Below are 17216 nucleotides of genomic sequence, written 5' to 3' on the forward strand. Positions count from 1 at the left end.
CTAAATAGTCATCAACATAACAATGATAATTATAAATGAAAGATAGAAACACAAAGCTCAGGGTGCAACTATGTGATCAATACATCCTTATGCTGCTTTTCAACATAACAAACACTGATGTTTAAATACTTTACTATTGTTTGTTTAATTTATGATCAATCTGTGCCTCAGGCCTTTCTGTCTGTTTGAGCAACAACATTCAATATTGTTCTTTACATTCTTATAGTTTAATCATTTGAGAATGATCTGTTCTTAATTTAAGCTAATGATGATCCTATTATCTTTGCAATAAGCTGCTTTAAGAGAGCTTTAAAACATATATTTTCAGGAGCTTGAAAAGCGTTTTGGGTTACAATATGAAATATAAAATATCCAGTTTGGTCTGGATTTTCCCGAGAACCATTTATTATAATAGTTTTAAAAAGAGATTAAAGTAAAGAATACTTCAATATCTGGAAATGTAAGAAATGACTGGTTCGAATAGTAATACTTATGTGAGTATACAGTGCCTTGCATAAGTATTCACCCCCTTTGGACTTTTCTACATTTTGTCATGGTATAACCACAGATTAAAATTTACTTCATCGTGAGTTTATGTAATGGACCAACACAAAATAGTGCATCATTTGGAAGTGGGGGGAAATATTACATGGATTTCACAATTATTTACAAATAAAAATCTGAAAAGTGTTGAGTGCATATGTATTCACCCCCTTTACTGTGAAACCCCTAACAAAGATCTGGTGCGACCAATTGCATTCACAAGTCACATTTGCAAGTCACATAATTAGTAAATAGGGTCCACCTGTCTGCAATTTAATCTCAGTATAAATACACCTGTTCTGTGATGGACTTAGAGTTTGTTGGAGATCATTACTGAACAAACAGCATCATGAATACCAAGGAGCTCACCAAACAGGTCAGGGATAAAGTTGTGGAGAAATATGAAGCAAGGTTAGGTTATAAAAAAATATCCAGAGCTTTGAACATCTCTCTGAGCACCATAAAATCCATCATAAGAAAATGGAAAGAATATGGCACAACCGCAAACCTACCAAGAGGAGGCCGTCCACCCAAACTGAAGAGTCGGACAAGGAGAAAATTAATCAGAGAAGCAACCAGGAGGCCCATGGTTACTCTGGAGGAGTTGCAGAGATCCACAGCTGAGGTGGGAGAATCTGTCCACAGGACAACTATTAGTCGTCTACTCCACAAATCTGGCCTTTATGGAAGAGTGGCAAGAAGAAAGCCATTGTTGAAAGGGATCCATAAAAAATCCCGTTTGGAGTTTGCCAGAAGCCATGTGGGAGACACAGCAAACATGTGGAAGAAGGTGCTCTGGTCAGATGAGACCAAAATTGAACTATTTGGCCTCAATGCAAAACGCTATGTGTGGCGAAAACCCAACACTGCCCATCACCCTGAGCACACCATCCCAACAGTGAAACATGGTGGTGGTAGCATCATGCTGTGGGGATGCTTCTCTTCAGCAGGTACAGGGAAACTGGTCAGAATAGAGGGAAAGATGGATGGAGCCAAATACAGGGAAATCCTTGAAGAAAATCTGATGCAGTCTGCAAAAGACTTGAGACTGGGGCGGAGGTTCATCTTCCAGCAGGACAATGACCCTAAACATACAGCCAGAGCTACAAAGGAATGGTTTGGATTAAAGAATGTTAATGTCTTAAAATGGCCCAGTCAAAGCCCAGACCTCAATCCAATAGAGAATCTATGGCAAGACTTGAAGATTGCGGTTCACAGACGGTCTCCATCCAATCTGACTGAGCTTCATCTTTTTTGCCAAGAAGAATGGACAAACCTTTCCATCTCTAGATGTGCAAAGCTGGTAGAGACATACCCCAAAAGACTTGCAGCTGTAATTGCAGCGAAAGGGGGTTCTACCAAGTATTGACACAGGGGGGTGAATACTTATGCACCCAACAGATGTCAACTTTTTTGTTCTCATTATTGTTTGTGTCACAATAAAATTTATTTTGCACCTCCAAAGTACTATGCATGTTTTGTTGATCAAACGGGAAAAAGTTTATTTAAGTCTATTTGAATTCCAGTTAGTAACAGTACATAATGGGAAAAAGTCCAAGGGGGGTGAATACTTATGCAAGGCACTGTATATGGACGAAGGTCCTCAGGTAGAGATGCAGCTGGTCATTTGATCCTAACAGCAGTTAGGATTAAAATGGAACACATGATTGAGAGCATACAAACTATGCAGGTTCTTTCATTCATTTACTGAGAATGTTCTTGGGTCTCTTTTTTGGGAAACTCATATTATATATATTGTAGAGTGTCTATACCAGCCACTGCCAGAATCCTCCATCTTTGTGTATTTGGATGTAACACATCCAACCAGAGCCTGAGGCATTTGACACACTAAGATCCTGTTTAGAGGCACTGTGGGACCATTACAGGCCCCATGGAGGGCTGGAAATGTCCCAGAGGAAAGCCTGAAATGTTTTCTTTTATCTATATTTATATTATATTATGTTTATTTTAATTAAAAAAAAAAAGCGAGATTATATCAATCTGTTGGGTTATACTATTGATGTAAGTAACACAGTAGCTAAAAAAAAGTATAATGGTTGTGCTAGTGTCACAGTAGGTGAGTAAATTATGAATTATTAAGAATCAAACATTGGCAGTGCCAAGGTGGGGGTGGGCACCCAAATCTAATTCTGCATAAGTTGTCATGAAAGGGTGCATCCAAACAAGAGCAACAACTTATTTATCATAATAGCCTGTTTTTTATGGTTCTGTTTGTTTGTTCTTATGAGGGAATATTGTTCTAGGAAGGAACACAACGTGATGGGAGGTAAATATTTCTGCTTAAATGCAATTAAAATGTCCTGCTCCATTTTGGGTTACTTTATTTTTACTTTCTGTTTATCCGTTTCTCATTTCCTGTTTTTAATAGTTATGTTGATGTGGCCGGATTTGTTATATTTGAAATGTCCTGTTGATGTCCTATAATAGACTGTTAATAATAACAACACAAATGACTGTAGCACTTTTCTTAACATTGGAGCATTTACTATTTCCAAGCAAGAAACATTTTTATTAGAAGAGCAGTTATTAAATCAGAGAATTGGATGCTTTGCTGTATTCGGTTCTTTATTGGTTGGTTTATTACAAAAAATAAATGTTTCTTTCTCTCTGTTTTGACACATTTGTCTTGATAAGACAGCTGCCGGTGTAAAACCCCATTATACTGTATATTATATTCTCTTGAGAGGAAAGACAGACTGTAAGAAACACACCAGTCTGAGAGGTCAGACACTTATAAGGAGCTATCATAATAAAACCTACAGATGCTTATCTGTAAACAACAGGGAGCAGGCAAACATCTTGTAGAGCAGGATTTGAATTGTCCTTGATTGTGTCTGACAGGTGTCACTTCCCTAAGCTACAATTGTCTTTATCTTACGTGCCAACATCAGTGACTGTAAGACAGACGTGTGTCTTTTCTCACATCCTCTGTCTCTGTAGAAGAGACTGTAGCAGATGTCGGTTTTAGATCAATGCTGCAACATGTTGTAGGTGCATCAATAGTACAGATCAGTGCCAGGAGATGGAAGAATACATTCTATACTGCCATCTTCTGGCGGATTGCAAGAACTGACATGTCACAGTTTTTATCATTGTTCCCTTTGCAGCTTTCCTCATGTTTCCATCATTCTGTTCTTAAAAAGAAGATGGAATAGTTATATCTCTGTCTATAATGTGTGTCATGAGGCACAGCATACAGGCAAATTTAGTCTTCACCAGTTTGTGCACCTCTGTGTTTTCATTCAACAAGAGTCCGAAGCTCAATCAACAGGTCAGACAGGGAAGCTCAGTTATGATCCGAGAACACACATCTGTTTGTCACAAGGTGGAACAGCTTCATCATTTTCCGTCCGGCCGAGGCCACCAGTCAATGTCAATTAAGCCCCACTCTGCCGGGACATTTACATAAGGCTCTGGAGAGCAGCACAGAGAGAAGGTTGTTTCCCAGTTTGGCAGCGGTTGTTTCCTAGAAACACACAGGCCTGTTTTCGGCACCTTCAGGAGGCTTGTGTTTGTCAAGCAACCCCCCCAAAAAAGAAAAAGGAAAGTGGGCCTAATCCTCCCAGTTTATATTTAGTACAGTCCTCTGAAGCAGGTCATTGGCTTGACGTGCAGCTAGTTGTGGTTTGAGAGGTGGTCATGGACCTGAGCAGGGACACGTCGTCTGTCCTTTTCAGTCTTTATAGTTCTGGGTAGATCCTGTTTACTGCAAAAAAACCCTGATGCTGATGCAATGATGCTCTATGACAGAAAATGATTTATAACGTGTGTGTGTGTGTGTGTGTGTGTGTGTGTGTGTGTGTGTGTGTGTGTGTGTGTGTGTGTGTGTGTGTGTGTGTGTGTGTGTGTGTGTGCGCGCGCGCGCGCGCATCACCTGGAGATGGAAGTATCACAGGAAGAATCATCTTCACATGTGAGAAGATTGACAGATTCATGATTCGGCTGTGAAATGATCAGTTGAAATGAAAAATAGAGAAGAGGAGAGAACAGGAGCAACATGTTTGGTTTGAAAAGTGATAACAGGCATTAATTCATCGTAACAAACGACCTCCGAGGGATCATACATCACTGAAAAGCTCTGTTAACGGTCAGACATGTCATACAGAGAACATGGGAGAGAGAGGACAGATGATAATCTGACATTTAAAGCTGCATTCATGGAGTGTTTGTCCACTAGGGGGCTGAGATATAAACTGTAAACAGACCAGTTTGACTCTCACACCTGAACAAGATTCCACTGTGGACAACACTTTTTCCTCCTGAGATATTTGTATTCTTTTTGTCTTTTTCAGGCCCCTCTGGAGATTGTCTAGAGATTCTCAGAGTTCAGTGCATGTCTTATCTACTTATAAACTGGACGACTTGAATGTAGAACATCAAATCGTCGTCCTCATTCACGACTGAAACATGTTCCTTCGGGAATTGCCATCTTCCCGAGGGACCTTTAATGAACCGTTGCCTATTTGCACATCTCGTGGATATGAAATAACATGAGTTTTGTGTCTTCAGCTCCTCTGTTTTAGTGTCCACCGACTTCATATTGATGTATTTCTGCTAATGCTTCACTACAGTGACTATACAGCATACAGCATGTTCTATCTCTGTTGTGCAGGTAATATGCAGATTAGGTAGGCAGTCAGACAGACAGACAGACAGACAGAAGGATAGGTAGATAGATAGATAGATAGATAGATAGATAGATAGATAGATAGTCTGTGCCTGGTTCAAATATTTGATATGTTCAACAACTTTTCAAGTCACGTCTTTCTTTCACCTTTCTATAAAGTATAAGGTTTCCACATAATTCCAAAGTTACATCATTAGAAATGTTCTTAAAATAGGAATGAGTGGAAGCAGGGACAGTCTCAGCAGTCGGTCCCACTTCAACTAAAAAGGATTGAGGCCATCAGCAGCCTCTTTCTGAGAATAACCGACCTTTGTCCCAGTAGAATAACGTGATCCAAATTAATTGGCGAGGGAGGATAAATTAGTATGTGGCGATATTATAAGAACCCTGTGGGAGCTCCAAAATACCGTTCCTCACAGTGGGAGCCGCTCCGAACAAGAGGGGGAGGTGGAGCAACATGCCAGAGATTTAAGGGTATACAGTCCCGGCACAAAAGGCTGACTTTGTGAACTGACCCAACTGAAATAGTGGGACAGGGTTAAATGAAGCCCCCCCCCCCCCGCTTGGGAAATTAAGAATTTTCATGGCCCTGTGTGTCCAGTGGTTGGATTTCTTCTGCATGTGGTGGGATAGTGTATTTCTCCACATCTCAGTGCTTCCACTGAAGTTATGATATGATGAACCCAGCACAAAAACCTCCACCCTCTGCCCAGCACCTTTTGCACAAATTAATAATGTATATTGCATCTAAAATATTTCAATTTGATTGAACGGTGTAGCCAGAAAAGTCTGTGATCTCAGTTTTTAAGATTTTGTGTTAAAAGTGTACAGTTCAGACAAAAACAAAACATCAATTCAAAGTCCAGTCATTAGCTTCATCTGGAGCGCTCAACCATCTTGTGGGACTGAAGTTTCATGCCAAGGTAGTGACAGATTCAAATTCAATTTACTAGGGAGAACAACTGTCAACACAAATGCACTTGAAATTTGGTGCTGGCAAAATAGAGTAAGGGAAGTTAAGATTGTCTTTTGTCAACAAGCTGATATTAAAGATCAAGATCTTCTTTGTCCCTACAGGGTAAATAATCTTGGGTTCAAAGTCACACTGAAAAAAACTACAACTACAACTACACTACATCAAAATGCTTTGTTGGCTCAGTGCAAAAACAAGAAGAAAATAATGTTCAAGTAAGTACTTTAACTTTAAGTGGAGAACATATACACTCGTAGCAAAGAGCATAAAGACCCACACTAGTGGGCGTGGGTTTTTGCGGCTGCTCACTGCAGCGCTGGGGGAGCAGTTTGGGGGGTTGGGAACATAGGTTGAGAAAACTTCAGCTGTGATGTATGTTGAGGCAGAGCAGAGTGCCGTTCTGTCACTCCTCCAAAACCCTTTTCTTCCTGCTGGTCAAGGGAAAGGAACCAGTGACCTTACTGGCCAAAGCCATCTCATCTAGGGCCATGGCTGAAGACATCTTACCATCAAGAATTCAAATAAAACCATGTAGATAAAAAAATATATAGCAGATGCATTGAGCTCATGTTACAGGGGCGGATCCAGTGATCGAGGGGCATGGCTAGGGGGCACCGGCCCCAGTCAAAAAACTAGTGCAATAGTATTTATTTATTTATTAATAAAGTAGTCGCTTCATAATAATACTAACGATAAATATAACAATTTTCTAAGCTTTTTTAAAGTTCACAAGGTGCTTGAAGAATGAACAATTTTCTTTATGTATTCAATAATGTGTATAATATCTGCACCTTACTGAATCAGGAGGTGTGCGTTGATGTGAGATATCATTGGCTCCTCTATGTTAATTGTGGCCCCTTTATGGCCCTAATTCAGTCAGTCACTGTGGAATAAAATAATTTAAACAATATTGAAGCTACTTGGGAGAAACAAAAGAGCAGACCGAAGATAAAGCAGATATAGCAAAATGTACAGCAGTGAAAGTCACACTGTATGAAACCAGGGCTGCACATGACAGAAAACACAATGTAAAGACAACAGATATTTAAACTTCGAGTATAACCCTTAGGACATGTTTTAAGGGATATCAAATGTTCTTTTGGAAAATTAAATTGTAACACAACAAATGATTTACCTGATTGAAAAGCCATCGAACGACATCAACTCATAGTACAGAACTTCAGTACATTCTCAGTATACGAGGACTGGAGGTTTCATGTTTTCACACACTTAGCAGAACAGCTGCAGGACAGCTTAGATCGTGAACATCCTCAGATAATGAAAGCAATGGTTTAGGAGACAGAATAGTTTTGTTCAAACAGAGTAAAAGTACTATAGGCAAACATGTTATTCTAATGAGTCACAAATTGTCCCAGGAATGAGACAGAGACAAGACTTTGTCCACACACACTCTCTCTCTCTCTCTCCACACAGAGCTCCCTTCCACTAATGAAAGTGTTTTCTCATACTAACAAAGCTGGCTCCCTCGGGATACTTGCCCCAGGTTTACATGGCTGACTCCCGAGTGCAGCTGGAGATTAAACTTCTAGTCGGCCGAGCCTTAGCACATCATTACCTGGCTGAATCCCTGCTCCTTTGGAGACATGAGGAAGCCAGATTATTTCCAGGTTTGCCTATTTATAGATAAGCGAATTTAAGCAGCAGAGAGATCGGGGTCAAAGTGCACATACTTGCTCGCAGTCTGGAATTCCAACATAATTTTTTCCATTACCCAGAGTGCAGAAGGAGGGGCTTCTGTTGGTCAGTGTGTAGAACCTCTTTATCACCCGTGGACAGACACAACCACACACACACACACACACACACACACACACACACACACACACACACACACACACTGAAATTTCATTACCCTCCTCATGTTTCCCTGTGGGATATCCTGCCTAGAACTAACAGTGTAGTATTTACAGACCCTCATGGAACACATTACCTGTGTTGTTATCTTTGTGCACACAGACCGCCACACATATTTGTCCTGTTATATTTAGGACCATTTCCACTTGCGCTGCCTTTAAGATTAGCAGGAAGATAAGTGTTGGAGGTATATGAGCCTCAGCAGACAGAAGGCAGCTGGGATACAGCTGCATGGGAACTGATGGTTTAACTTAAATATAATTTTGATGGAATAGGATTTAATTTCAGGAAATACGCTTATTCCCTTTCTTATGTGGGGTTAGATCAAGAGATTGATTATTGTTTTTGTGTAATACATAGACTATAAAGCTAGAACATTTTATATTATCAAGCATTATGCTTGGAAGCTGGTGAAAACTGATGGTGTGGCTATTTTCATAGGAAAAAGCTTGGTTATTTAACATTATAAACTTTCAGCACACAACTACAACTTTTAAGATTGCGAAGCTTCAAAACGGCAGTTCACAAACCAGTGACATCACAGTGGGTTGGTACTTGGGCATGTGTCTGGGACTGCAAACCTGTAATGATGTTATGGATTTTTTGAGGGTCCATCAGCCTACATTATTATGTATGAAAATGCCAATGAGTTTTAGTGTTGTTGACACTTCTAACACATGACAGATGCAAAAAAAAACAAATATTTCTTGGTGAAAACCGGAGCCATACGACACCAAAGAGTTTGTGGTGATTAGAGAAGACAGTGGTGTCAATGTGCTGTAAATAAAATCACGTGATTAATACGTTAGCTCCTGCCTCTGTCTGCTTCTCCACCTCTCACCTAAAAAATGCGGGGGATTAGGATTGTGAACACGTCTGTGTAGAAAAAACTCCCGCTGCGTTGTGCATGGGTGAAAGGAAAGACTGCGGTAAAGTCTGGACCCTTGTATTCAGGTCATGTCTGAGAACGCTGTGTCAAGTACATCATAACTACTCCTTTACTCCACTGTGGCGACATTTCTTGACAAACAAATAATGGTTTGCAGTCATTTTGAGATGGATAAGCAAGCTCATTAGCTCAGAGACTCTTTCTACCTGTACAATAAAGCTCATCATGGAATGAAATGATGTGCAATACAGAGAAGAAAGCAGAGTTATTCCTGCAATAATCACAATATTGCAAACTTTCAGAAGCAAACATTTTGAGACACAAAGGAATTTCATTGTGCTTCGTGTGGTATATATCCCAAAATGTCCACCCTGTGTTGGCTGAGCTTGTGGCGATACGCTAACTTAATTTCCCTCCCCTCACTTCTGTGTTTTCCTCATTCCATCTCTCCTTCCACTGCCTATTAAGGACAATGCTAACGTTACATTTTTTTAACCAACATTTATATATTTATACTTTCAGCCTCGTCACTAAACGTTGACTTCATGATAAACATAAGTCGGTAAGACTGAGAATGTTCCAGCACTCCTCACACTGTTGACACTATTGTACGGTTCTTAGTTTCCTGTGACAGACAGTGGTGAGAACAGTCTGATAAAGAGGTGTTATGAATTCTGGATTGTTCTCAAGGTTGGTCTGACCTGTTTTTAATTAAAACTCTGTATGTGTACACACACTAAATTACACACACAATCGCACGGGCCCTGATATACTTCCTGTGAATGTTGTCATTATCCTCGTCATGTGTCTGGACGACTGGTTATGGATATGCACCAATGTTCACACATGCAGAACATGGTGATACATGACATAAATTAACATTTGCTCTCGCACAACAAAATTAGGACAAAAGAATCACAAACTTGTACTCTCTCCTCACACACAAACACACGCACACACACACACACACACACACACACACACACACACACACACACACACACACACGCACACACACACTGTGAGCCCGCTTGTTTTGGCAATACTCTCAACTCTCTTGGAAACTCTTAGTGGCCATAGCCCTCATCTTCTTTATCAGTAGTTGTCACACACACACACACACACACACACACAGACGCACACCTGATACTGTTATATGGTAGCTGCATGAGCCACACGTCATTTGAGTCGTAGTACATTCCTTCCTGTCGTCTCTGCACAGCTGGACGCTCACTGAATGTGTTGAAATCCAGTACAATTCACACAAAATACAATTTCACAGCATTTATGGGGGCATGTGTTATTTAGCTGACTCAATAAAGTTCATTTTAACTTTGGTTCCTCCACCTCATTCATCATTTGAAGAACAGGGGCTCATTATCCAGCTTGTCATATGCCTGCTCTGAGCTGTTGACCTCATGCCGCCTTTAACCGGAGTGGGCTATTTATGGTCACACGCTCCCTCAAAAACCATCAGGGGAGATCACATCATGCTGTGGGAAAAGCACGGCTGTAATTAATACATGTGGATCCGAGAATGATGGGGAGAGGTCACGCTGTGTTTCTACCAGATGTTGGGGATCAGAAGCTAAAAGGTAACTCACCACACATCATTTTTCTCCCTAACAATACGTACTGCAAATACAATCGTCAGCGAAGGGCTAATTCTACAGATGTTTTTTTTACGGCAAAATCCTTTTGATCTCTGCTTTCTGTTATCTTCAGCCTATAAGCTTGCACGCAACAGTCAATTCTAAGATGAGGTAAGTTATAGGTTAGTTAACCCTAGCACAAACAAGAGGTTGTCAACAAACAGGTTTTCTGATGCCAGGAAAAGGGTTATAATATAATCTATTCTCATTCACAATAATCCATCACACATGGGCTTTGGTTGTGTCTCTGCAGGACCCTGGGGGGAAAACCAGTCATGCACTCTGATTTAGTTTCCAGTCCTTTTAATATGAAAATTTCCAACATCTTCCTGCCAAAACCTAAAGAGGAAGTCTCTATATCAAACAGTGCGTGTCCACCTTTGGCAAAGAGTGTCTAGATCTATGCAAGGATCTCATGCACGCAATGGAAAGTGGCAATTATGGTCTAAGTTCTGTAGCACAACATGTCAGGAAATGTGAGTCAGGTCAGGAAGATCTCAGCTGCCTGCCATCGCTGCTGCTCGAGCACAGTTACATAGATTAGAGAGACAGCTATCTGCTGTGAGGTATCCACCACACGCCTGAGCTTCTTGTCAAGGCAGATATGAGCATATGATGATAAGGACAAAGTTTCCGTCCCATACATACTACAAAAGGAAAAACACAATTTTGTTTTAAACCCTTACTGTTGTAATCATGAATGCATCAAGAAAACTATTACTTTTAAAAATGGTTAGCAAGACATTATTAGCAGCCATTTAGGAAAGATGTGTCATTATAGAACAAGTACTAAACACATTATTATCAAAGTATTCCAGTAAGACATGATGTTAGGACACGCACACACAATTAATTCCTTTAATTATTTGCACCTACACTTTTCCTGCTGGGACGTGTCAAGCATCTGCTGTGAAAAGGAAAGTGTCATCACTCTGTCGACACTGAACTATGGTTTGGTCTTTAGCTTGTTACAAGACTGAGCCATGTATATCCTCAGGGAACAATCAGGTAGCTCAAAGGTTTATGTACGGATTAAATCACATTTTAATGTCAGCAAGGAATCTAATTACTCAGCAAATCAGCCTGTAAATTAATTTGTTGAACTGTTGAGCTCACGATCGATCTTTGCTCAGAACCTACACGCTCAATTTTATATATGACCTGCCTGGTGTGAATAGGCTTATAAATAATCTAAAAAATTAAAAAGTTTGCTGAATGAGTTGAACAATAATGATTTTGCTAATATATATTACCAAAGGTTATCTTATTTTTTTTCTTATATAAGAACATGAAAACACAGAGCCCTATCTTACATGTCTATGTCTTTGCTAGTTTCAGACTGACACAGTTTTTTCCCACATTGTTTTAAAAAGCAACTGCACCTGCACCCATCTGAGCAGCAATGGACGTGTCGTTCTTAAAGTCAGGTGCGGTCAGGCACATTGTTTGTGCATTGCTACCTTGATTCAGTGGAAAAACAATTTTACCTTTGACCAACAAAGACCTGGTGTTATGTCAGTGGCATATCAACAAGATGTTAATAATAGGTGTGCACACTCGGCCTCCTCCCATCCCCGCTGCAAGAGGAGGTCTGTGCCCTCTTCAAGCTTTTTTAAATCTTAATATCTGGTAAATCTGCCATTAGACCAGCAATCAACAAAGGAGCAAGCTCACCAGGTTTTTAAATGGTCTGGGCGTTGGTACTTTGACAGTTTTTTTTGCACGTTACACAAAAAACAAGTCTCTTATTAAAGAAGGGCAGGAACTCTTGTGAATCACTCATCTGATGACTTTTTCTGGCTATTAAACCAAAGAAAGTCCGTTGGCCATGCCCTAAATTCACTTGCCCAAATATTAGATTTAAAATCTGTAACTTTCTTTATGTGATGTTAATCCACATGTTCCGTATGAATCCAATATGTCTTTACTATTCAGCCTGTTTTTTTATGCTGTGTTGATTCAGTTTCCTCAATGTCCAACCTTAAAAAATCTACAGCGTCGATAATGGATGGATAGAAATCTTTTGTTTATGAAATAATTGAAAGGGTTTTCATTAACATCACTGGACATTGGGCAAAGGGCAGGGTACACCTTGGACAGGTCACCAGCATATCACAGGGCCAACAGAGACAAACACCCATATTCACACCTACAGTCAAATTGGAGTCTTTATTTAACCTAACTTCAATCTGCATGTCTTTGGAATCTTTGGAATGTGGGTGAAGGCCTACACAGACAAGGCGGAAAACATGCAAACTCCACACAGAAAAACATTGGCTGAGCCTGGATCCGAACTGGGACCCTTCTTGCTGTGAGGTGACCCACTGCAACACTGTGCCGCCAGAACAAAAGACTACTTGATTTTAAAAGAAATTCAAAATGTAACAAGAATGGCACACAGTAGAGTGAGCACCTCCACAAAGGCCAAACAATCATACTCATTATCTTTTTCTGATAGTAGAAAAAGATAAGAGAAGAGGACGTCCCTAACTTAAATGATTTATTTTTCATAAAACATAGTTACAGAAAGTGTAGGATAGCTAGAGTTGGTAATCATGGCCTTCCGGTCAAAGCGATGCCTCCAAAACACATATATAGTATATGCACTGCTTTTGAACCACTAGAAGAGAACTTTTCCATGTTTTGCTTGCTAACTTCTGACAATCATCTCTTCTTCAGCGACGTATGTCTCTCTTGTCTCTCTCACTTGTGCAGTCAAGTGCAGTAAAGCACGGTGCGCTCGGGCAGGCAGCTCTGTTAGACAGGAATGCTTTCATTCAAAATTAAATTGTATTTATTGCTGGCTATCAGGATGTGAGGAAGATCTCAACAAATAAGATAAAAGATGTTTCGGAGACTGTTTAAATTACACATTAAATTACACAACCTTTACCTTGTAAATGTTGACCATTTGTAAATAGTTTTATCTATTTTTATTGTATATTGTAAAGTATTTCTTTTTAATCTTATTCTTTGTAGATTCTGTTCCTATTATAATTTTCCCCATGCACTGCTTCTCCCTTGTGCTGCTGTGTAAATTTCAAATTTCCTCTACAGAGAATCAATAAAGGTACATCTTATCTTATCTTATTTTATCAATCCTTCATTTAATCTGTGTCAGTACCAAAATGAAATGTGTTCCTACCAGGCCCCATAGCTCAGTTAAGTTAATACTTAAGACTCAAGCATTTCACTGCCAGCGACTGCTTAATGTTATTGTTGTGCATTTCACAATAAAAAATCTTGAATCTTGAATCTTGAATCGACGTCTCATTGCTTGATTTGAAAAACAGTTTGTCACTAATGCGCGATGAATCCAGGGATATGTTTGACGGGAAAGGACCCACACATTGGAGCCTTTGTTTATGGTAATAGAAAATGGATTTGTATTTATATAGTGCTTTTCTAGTCTTGATGACCACTCAAAGCGCTTTACAGTTAGGTTCTACATTCACCCATTCACACACCCATTCAGTGCATCTATTCGCAGCACTTAGTTATTCTATGGGGGGCCATTCGGGCCAGACTAGGGATCGAACTGCCGACCTTCACGTTGGAGAACGACCACTCTACCCCTCAGCCACAGCCGCTGGGATGTCAAGGATGCATTTGCAAGCTGCATTTGAAGGACTCTATAGAGTTCTGCCATTGTGATGCAATCATTCTTCAAATGCAGCCCCAGAGTTAACATACAGTTCTTATCTTAATTTACCCATCTAACCTTTCATATCCATCAGTACTAACATGTAATTGGTTCCGATTATGGGCCATCGATTCACCAAGTTTGGTGAAAACCGGTTTAATAGTTCTTGGAGGCAGAGCCCGCTGTGTTTTTTCAACAACTTTATTTATTGATGGCTATCAAAAAGGTTATGTGATTGAACATCACACAACTTTTACCCTGATTTTGCGAATTTATACATGATATCGCGTTTTTATTGTACTATTTTTATCTATTTTGTTCTAGAGTCTGTTTCTATTCTTATTTGATGCTCTCACTACATTTCCCCCCTTTTGCTGCTGTGTCAATTTTGAATTCCCTCTACCGAGGATCAATAAACGTACATTTTATCTTATATAATCCTAGTTTATCTTTTTCTATTTGATCTAATCCTATTTGATTTTATGTGATCCTCACATCTTATCTTATCTTAACCCGATCATTTTATCTTATCTTATCTTACCAACCCTTCATCTGATCTGCACCAACGTGTATTGGGTTCCTACCAGGCTCAATCCCTCCAGGTTGGTGGAGATCGGTTTGGTAGTTCTTGGATAATCCTGTTAACAAATAAAGCAGCACACAGAGAGACACGGGTGTAAACATGGTGGAGGTGGTTACAGTGACCGTCAGCCCGGGTGAAGAAGACGCACCTACAGAGGGGCAGCCCCGGTCCTGTCCGAGAATGGACGCTATGGCGTGGGAGGCAGAGCCCGCCTTGTTTACGGTGCGCTGGCCCTTTAAGACAGCCCCGTGTTTCCATTGGCGCGCTGACGTCAGAGCGGTGGCCCCACAGTGGAGCTGACAGCGTCCTGCAGCAGGAGCGACTCTTCCACACCGAGAGGACCCACGGAGACCACACACCGTGGATTAACGCGGAAACTTTCACGATGGCGCTCCACGGGAAAAAGTAGCCCGAGCAGCAGCAGCCGCATCACGCTCCCCGCCCGCCAACGGACCCTCCGCCGCTCCGCTACTCCCGGTACATGCACCGCTGAGAAAAAAAATATGCTCCAGCCGAGCCGCCTCTACCCCGGCTCCAGTCCCGCGTTCACACTGCTGTGAGCCGCTTTCCTGAGACACTCGCTCCCGGCTCCGCTTCGCTGTTTTTGTTGTGTTCTGGCTGTTGTTGCGTCTTCGCCTCCAAAGTCCGCCGCACGAGTCCCAGAGCCGCCGGCCACAGAGAACCATGGCAGGGAAGCTGACAGCAGCGCAGGGCACAGGAATACTGCTGGTGACAGCCAACGTCGGATCCCTGTTCGAGGATGTGAGTTTCTCCACTCAACACTGTCTGCTTGTCACGCTATGAAAGTAACGTAAACAACGTCTCAGCTGGTCACGACTAGTGTGTGTCTGTGTGCGTGTGTGTAGCCTAACCTAAACACCTCCACTCTCACGCGCCGCACACATGGGGCCCTCTCACAGCCATAAAGACACATGGTGTGTGTCTGTGTCTGTGTGTCTGTGTGTTGTGTTTTCTGCACCATGTAGTGACCCACATGTCCTCTCACGTCTTCAGCCTCCAGTGTTTGAATGACATTGTTAAGATGTGAGATTCTGATCACAGTCATGCTAAATGCTTATTACCCAGCCTGCAACTGGAGGTAAACACAGATGCAGCAGCAGTTCACCCCTGCAGAGCAACACGCACCCTAAGGCTGGTGTGCATCCAGGCAGCTAAACACCGAACTGTGGGATGGGTTCACTGTTATTGATGGTCACTCGCCTTGTGGTAATATCCCAAAAACAAGCTGTGATGCAATTCAGACAGCAGTGGGACCTCTGTTAAACACCTTTTTAGTTTGTCTTTCATTCACGCCAGGTCTTCCCTGCAGTATGTTAACGAACAAGAGAGTATTTCCTAAATTAGACAGCTATGTAACTAGAATGTCTCTCAGTAGGGCGCATAGCAGCACCAAGGCCCAACAGTCCCCTTGAATTCATATCAAGCCGCACCAAATTGCTTTACTCACAGATGTCAGTCCTCTAAAGCTTTTCTTCCACCAGTCAAACAACCGTCTTAAACCTGCTAATATCAGAATTTTGTCTGCAATGGGAATGGATTCAATCAGCTTTCATTCCCGGGTCAAATGGCTCTGGTATTACTCGGCTCCGATGGAAATGTAACTTCTGCTGAACGCACTGGAGAGACCTGGAGAGAACACCTCAGCTTTCCGTGTGTTCGTGACGAAGAACATGATGCATCGGGGGAAAAGCAGAAAGGCAAACTCCTGTTCTAGCACTGGGAAGGGGCTGAGAGCACTTTATTTTAGCGGGTTCACGCTAGTTTAAATAACCTGCGTGTACATGCTAATTTTAGTTTATAAGAGGTCTAGTTTACCAGATTATTTTCATCAAGATATCTGCGTTATCATTTCAGACATTCACAAAGATGTGGGAAAACGCCCTATCTCGCTGTGTTAAAGAGAGCAAGTGGGTTCTTCCTTTGCCCATACACCAAATTTCATGAAAATTGGTTCTCTAGTTTTTGCATATTCCTGTTAACAGACAGACCAACAACAATGAAAATATAAAATGTCCTAACCGTTGCAAATCCACATAAAGATTAACCAGGTACAGATTTTATTTGGATCTGCACCAAATTGCACATAAGTTGCTTTCAGACCTGCACTGAACTTAGAGATTCTCTGCAGTTTCTCCGGAGGGCGAGTACGCGTGAACGCAAATGACCAAGTGAGCACCTCCCGAGTTTCTGTCGACTTTATCCGCCTATAAATTCTGACAGATTGATTACCACCTTGGCAGAGGTACCAACACTACCAACCTGGAGATTGTTTCCTACCTAATGTCTATTTGCATTATCATGAGAACAGGCAGCATTCAGACATTCACTCCAGATAAAACAATTGTATCGTCCGGCGGAAGAAAGCAAACACATCATGCTCAGTTGTAAA

The 17216-nt window shown here is 41.2% G+C and overlaps 1 protein-coding gene across 1 annotated transcript in view; it reads left to right on the plus strand.

Moving 5' to 3' along the window:
- Positions 1 to 15139: 15139 nt before the first annotated feature.
- The window catches only part of LOC128453551 (inositol polyphosphate-5-phosphatase A), a 146161-nt gene continuing 144084 nt past the window's right edge, over positions 15140 to 17216 (plus strand). Inside the window, exon 1 of the mRNA XM_053436510.1 lies at positions 15140 to 15568. Coding sequence (XP_053292485.1) covers positions 15491 to 15568 — 78 coding nt within the window. The 5' untranslated portion in view covers positions 15140 to 15490. The remainder of the gene's footprint in view (positions 15569 to 17216) is intronic.

This window comes from Pleuronectes platessa, chromosome 12 (genome assembly GCF_947347685.1).
Source record: "Pleuronectes platessa chromosome 12, fPlePla1.1, whole genome shotgun sequence".
In the NCBI taxonomy this organism is placed as follows: Eukaryota; Metazoa; Chordata; class Actinopteri; order Pleuronectiformes; family Pleuronectidae; genus Pleuronectes; species Pleuronectes platessa.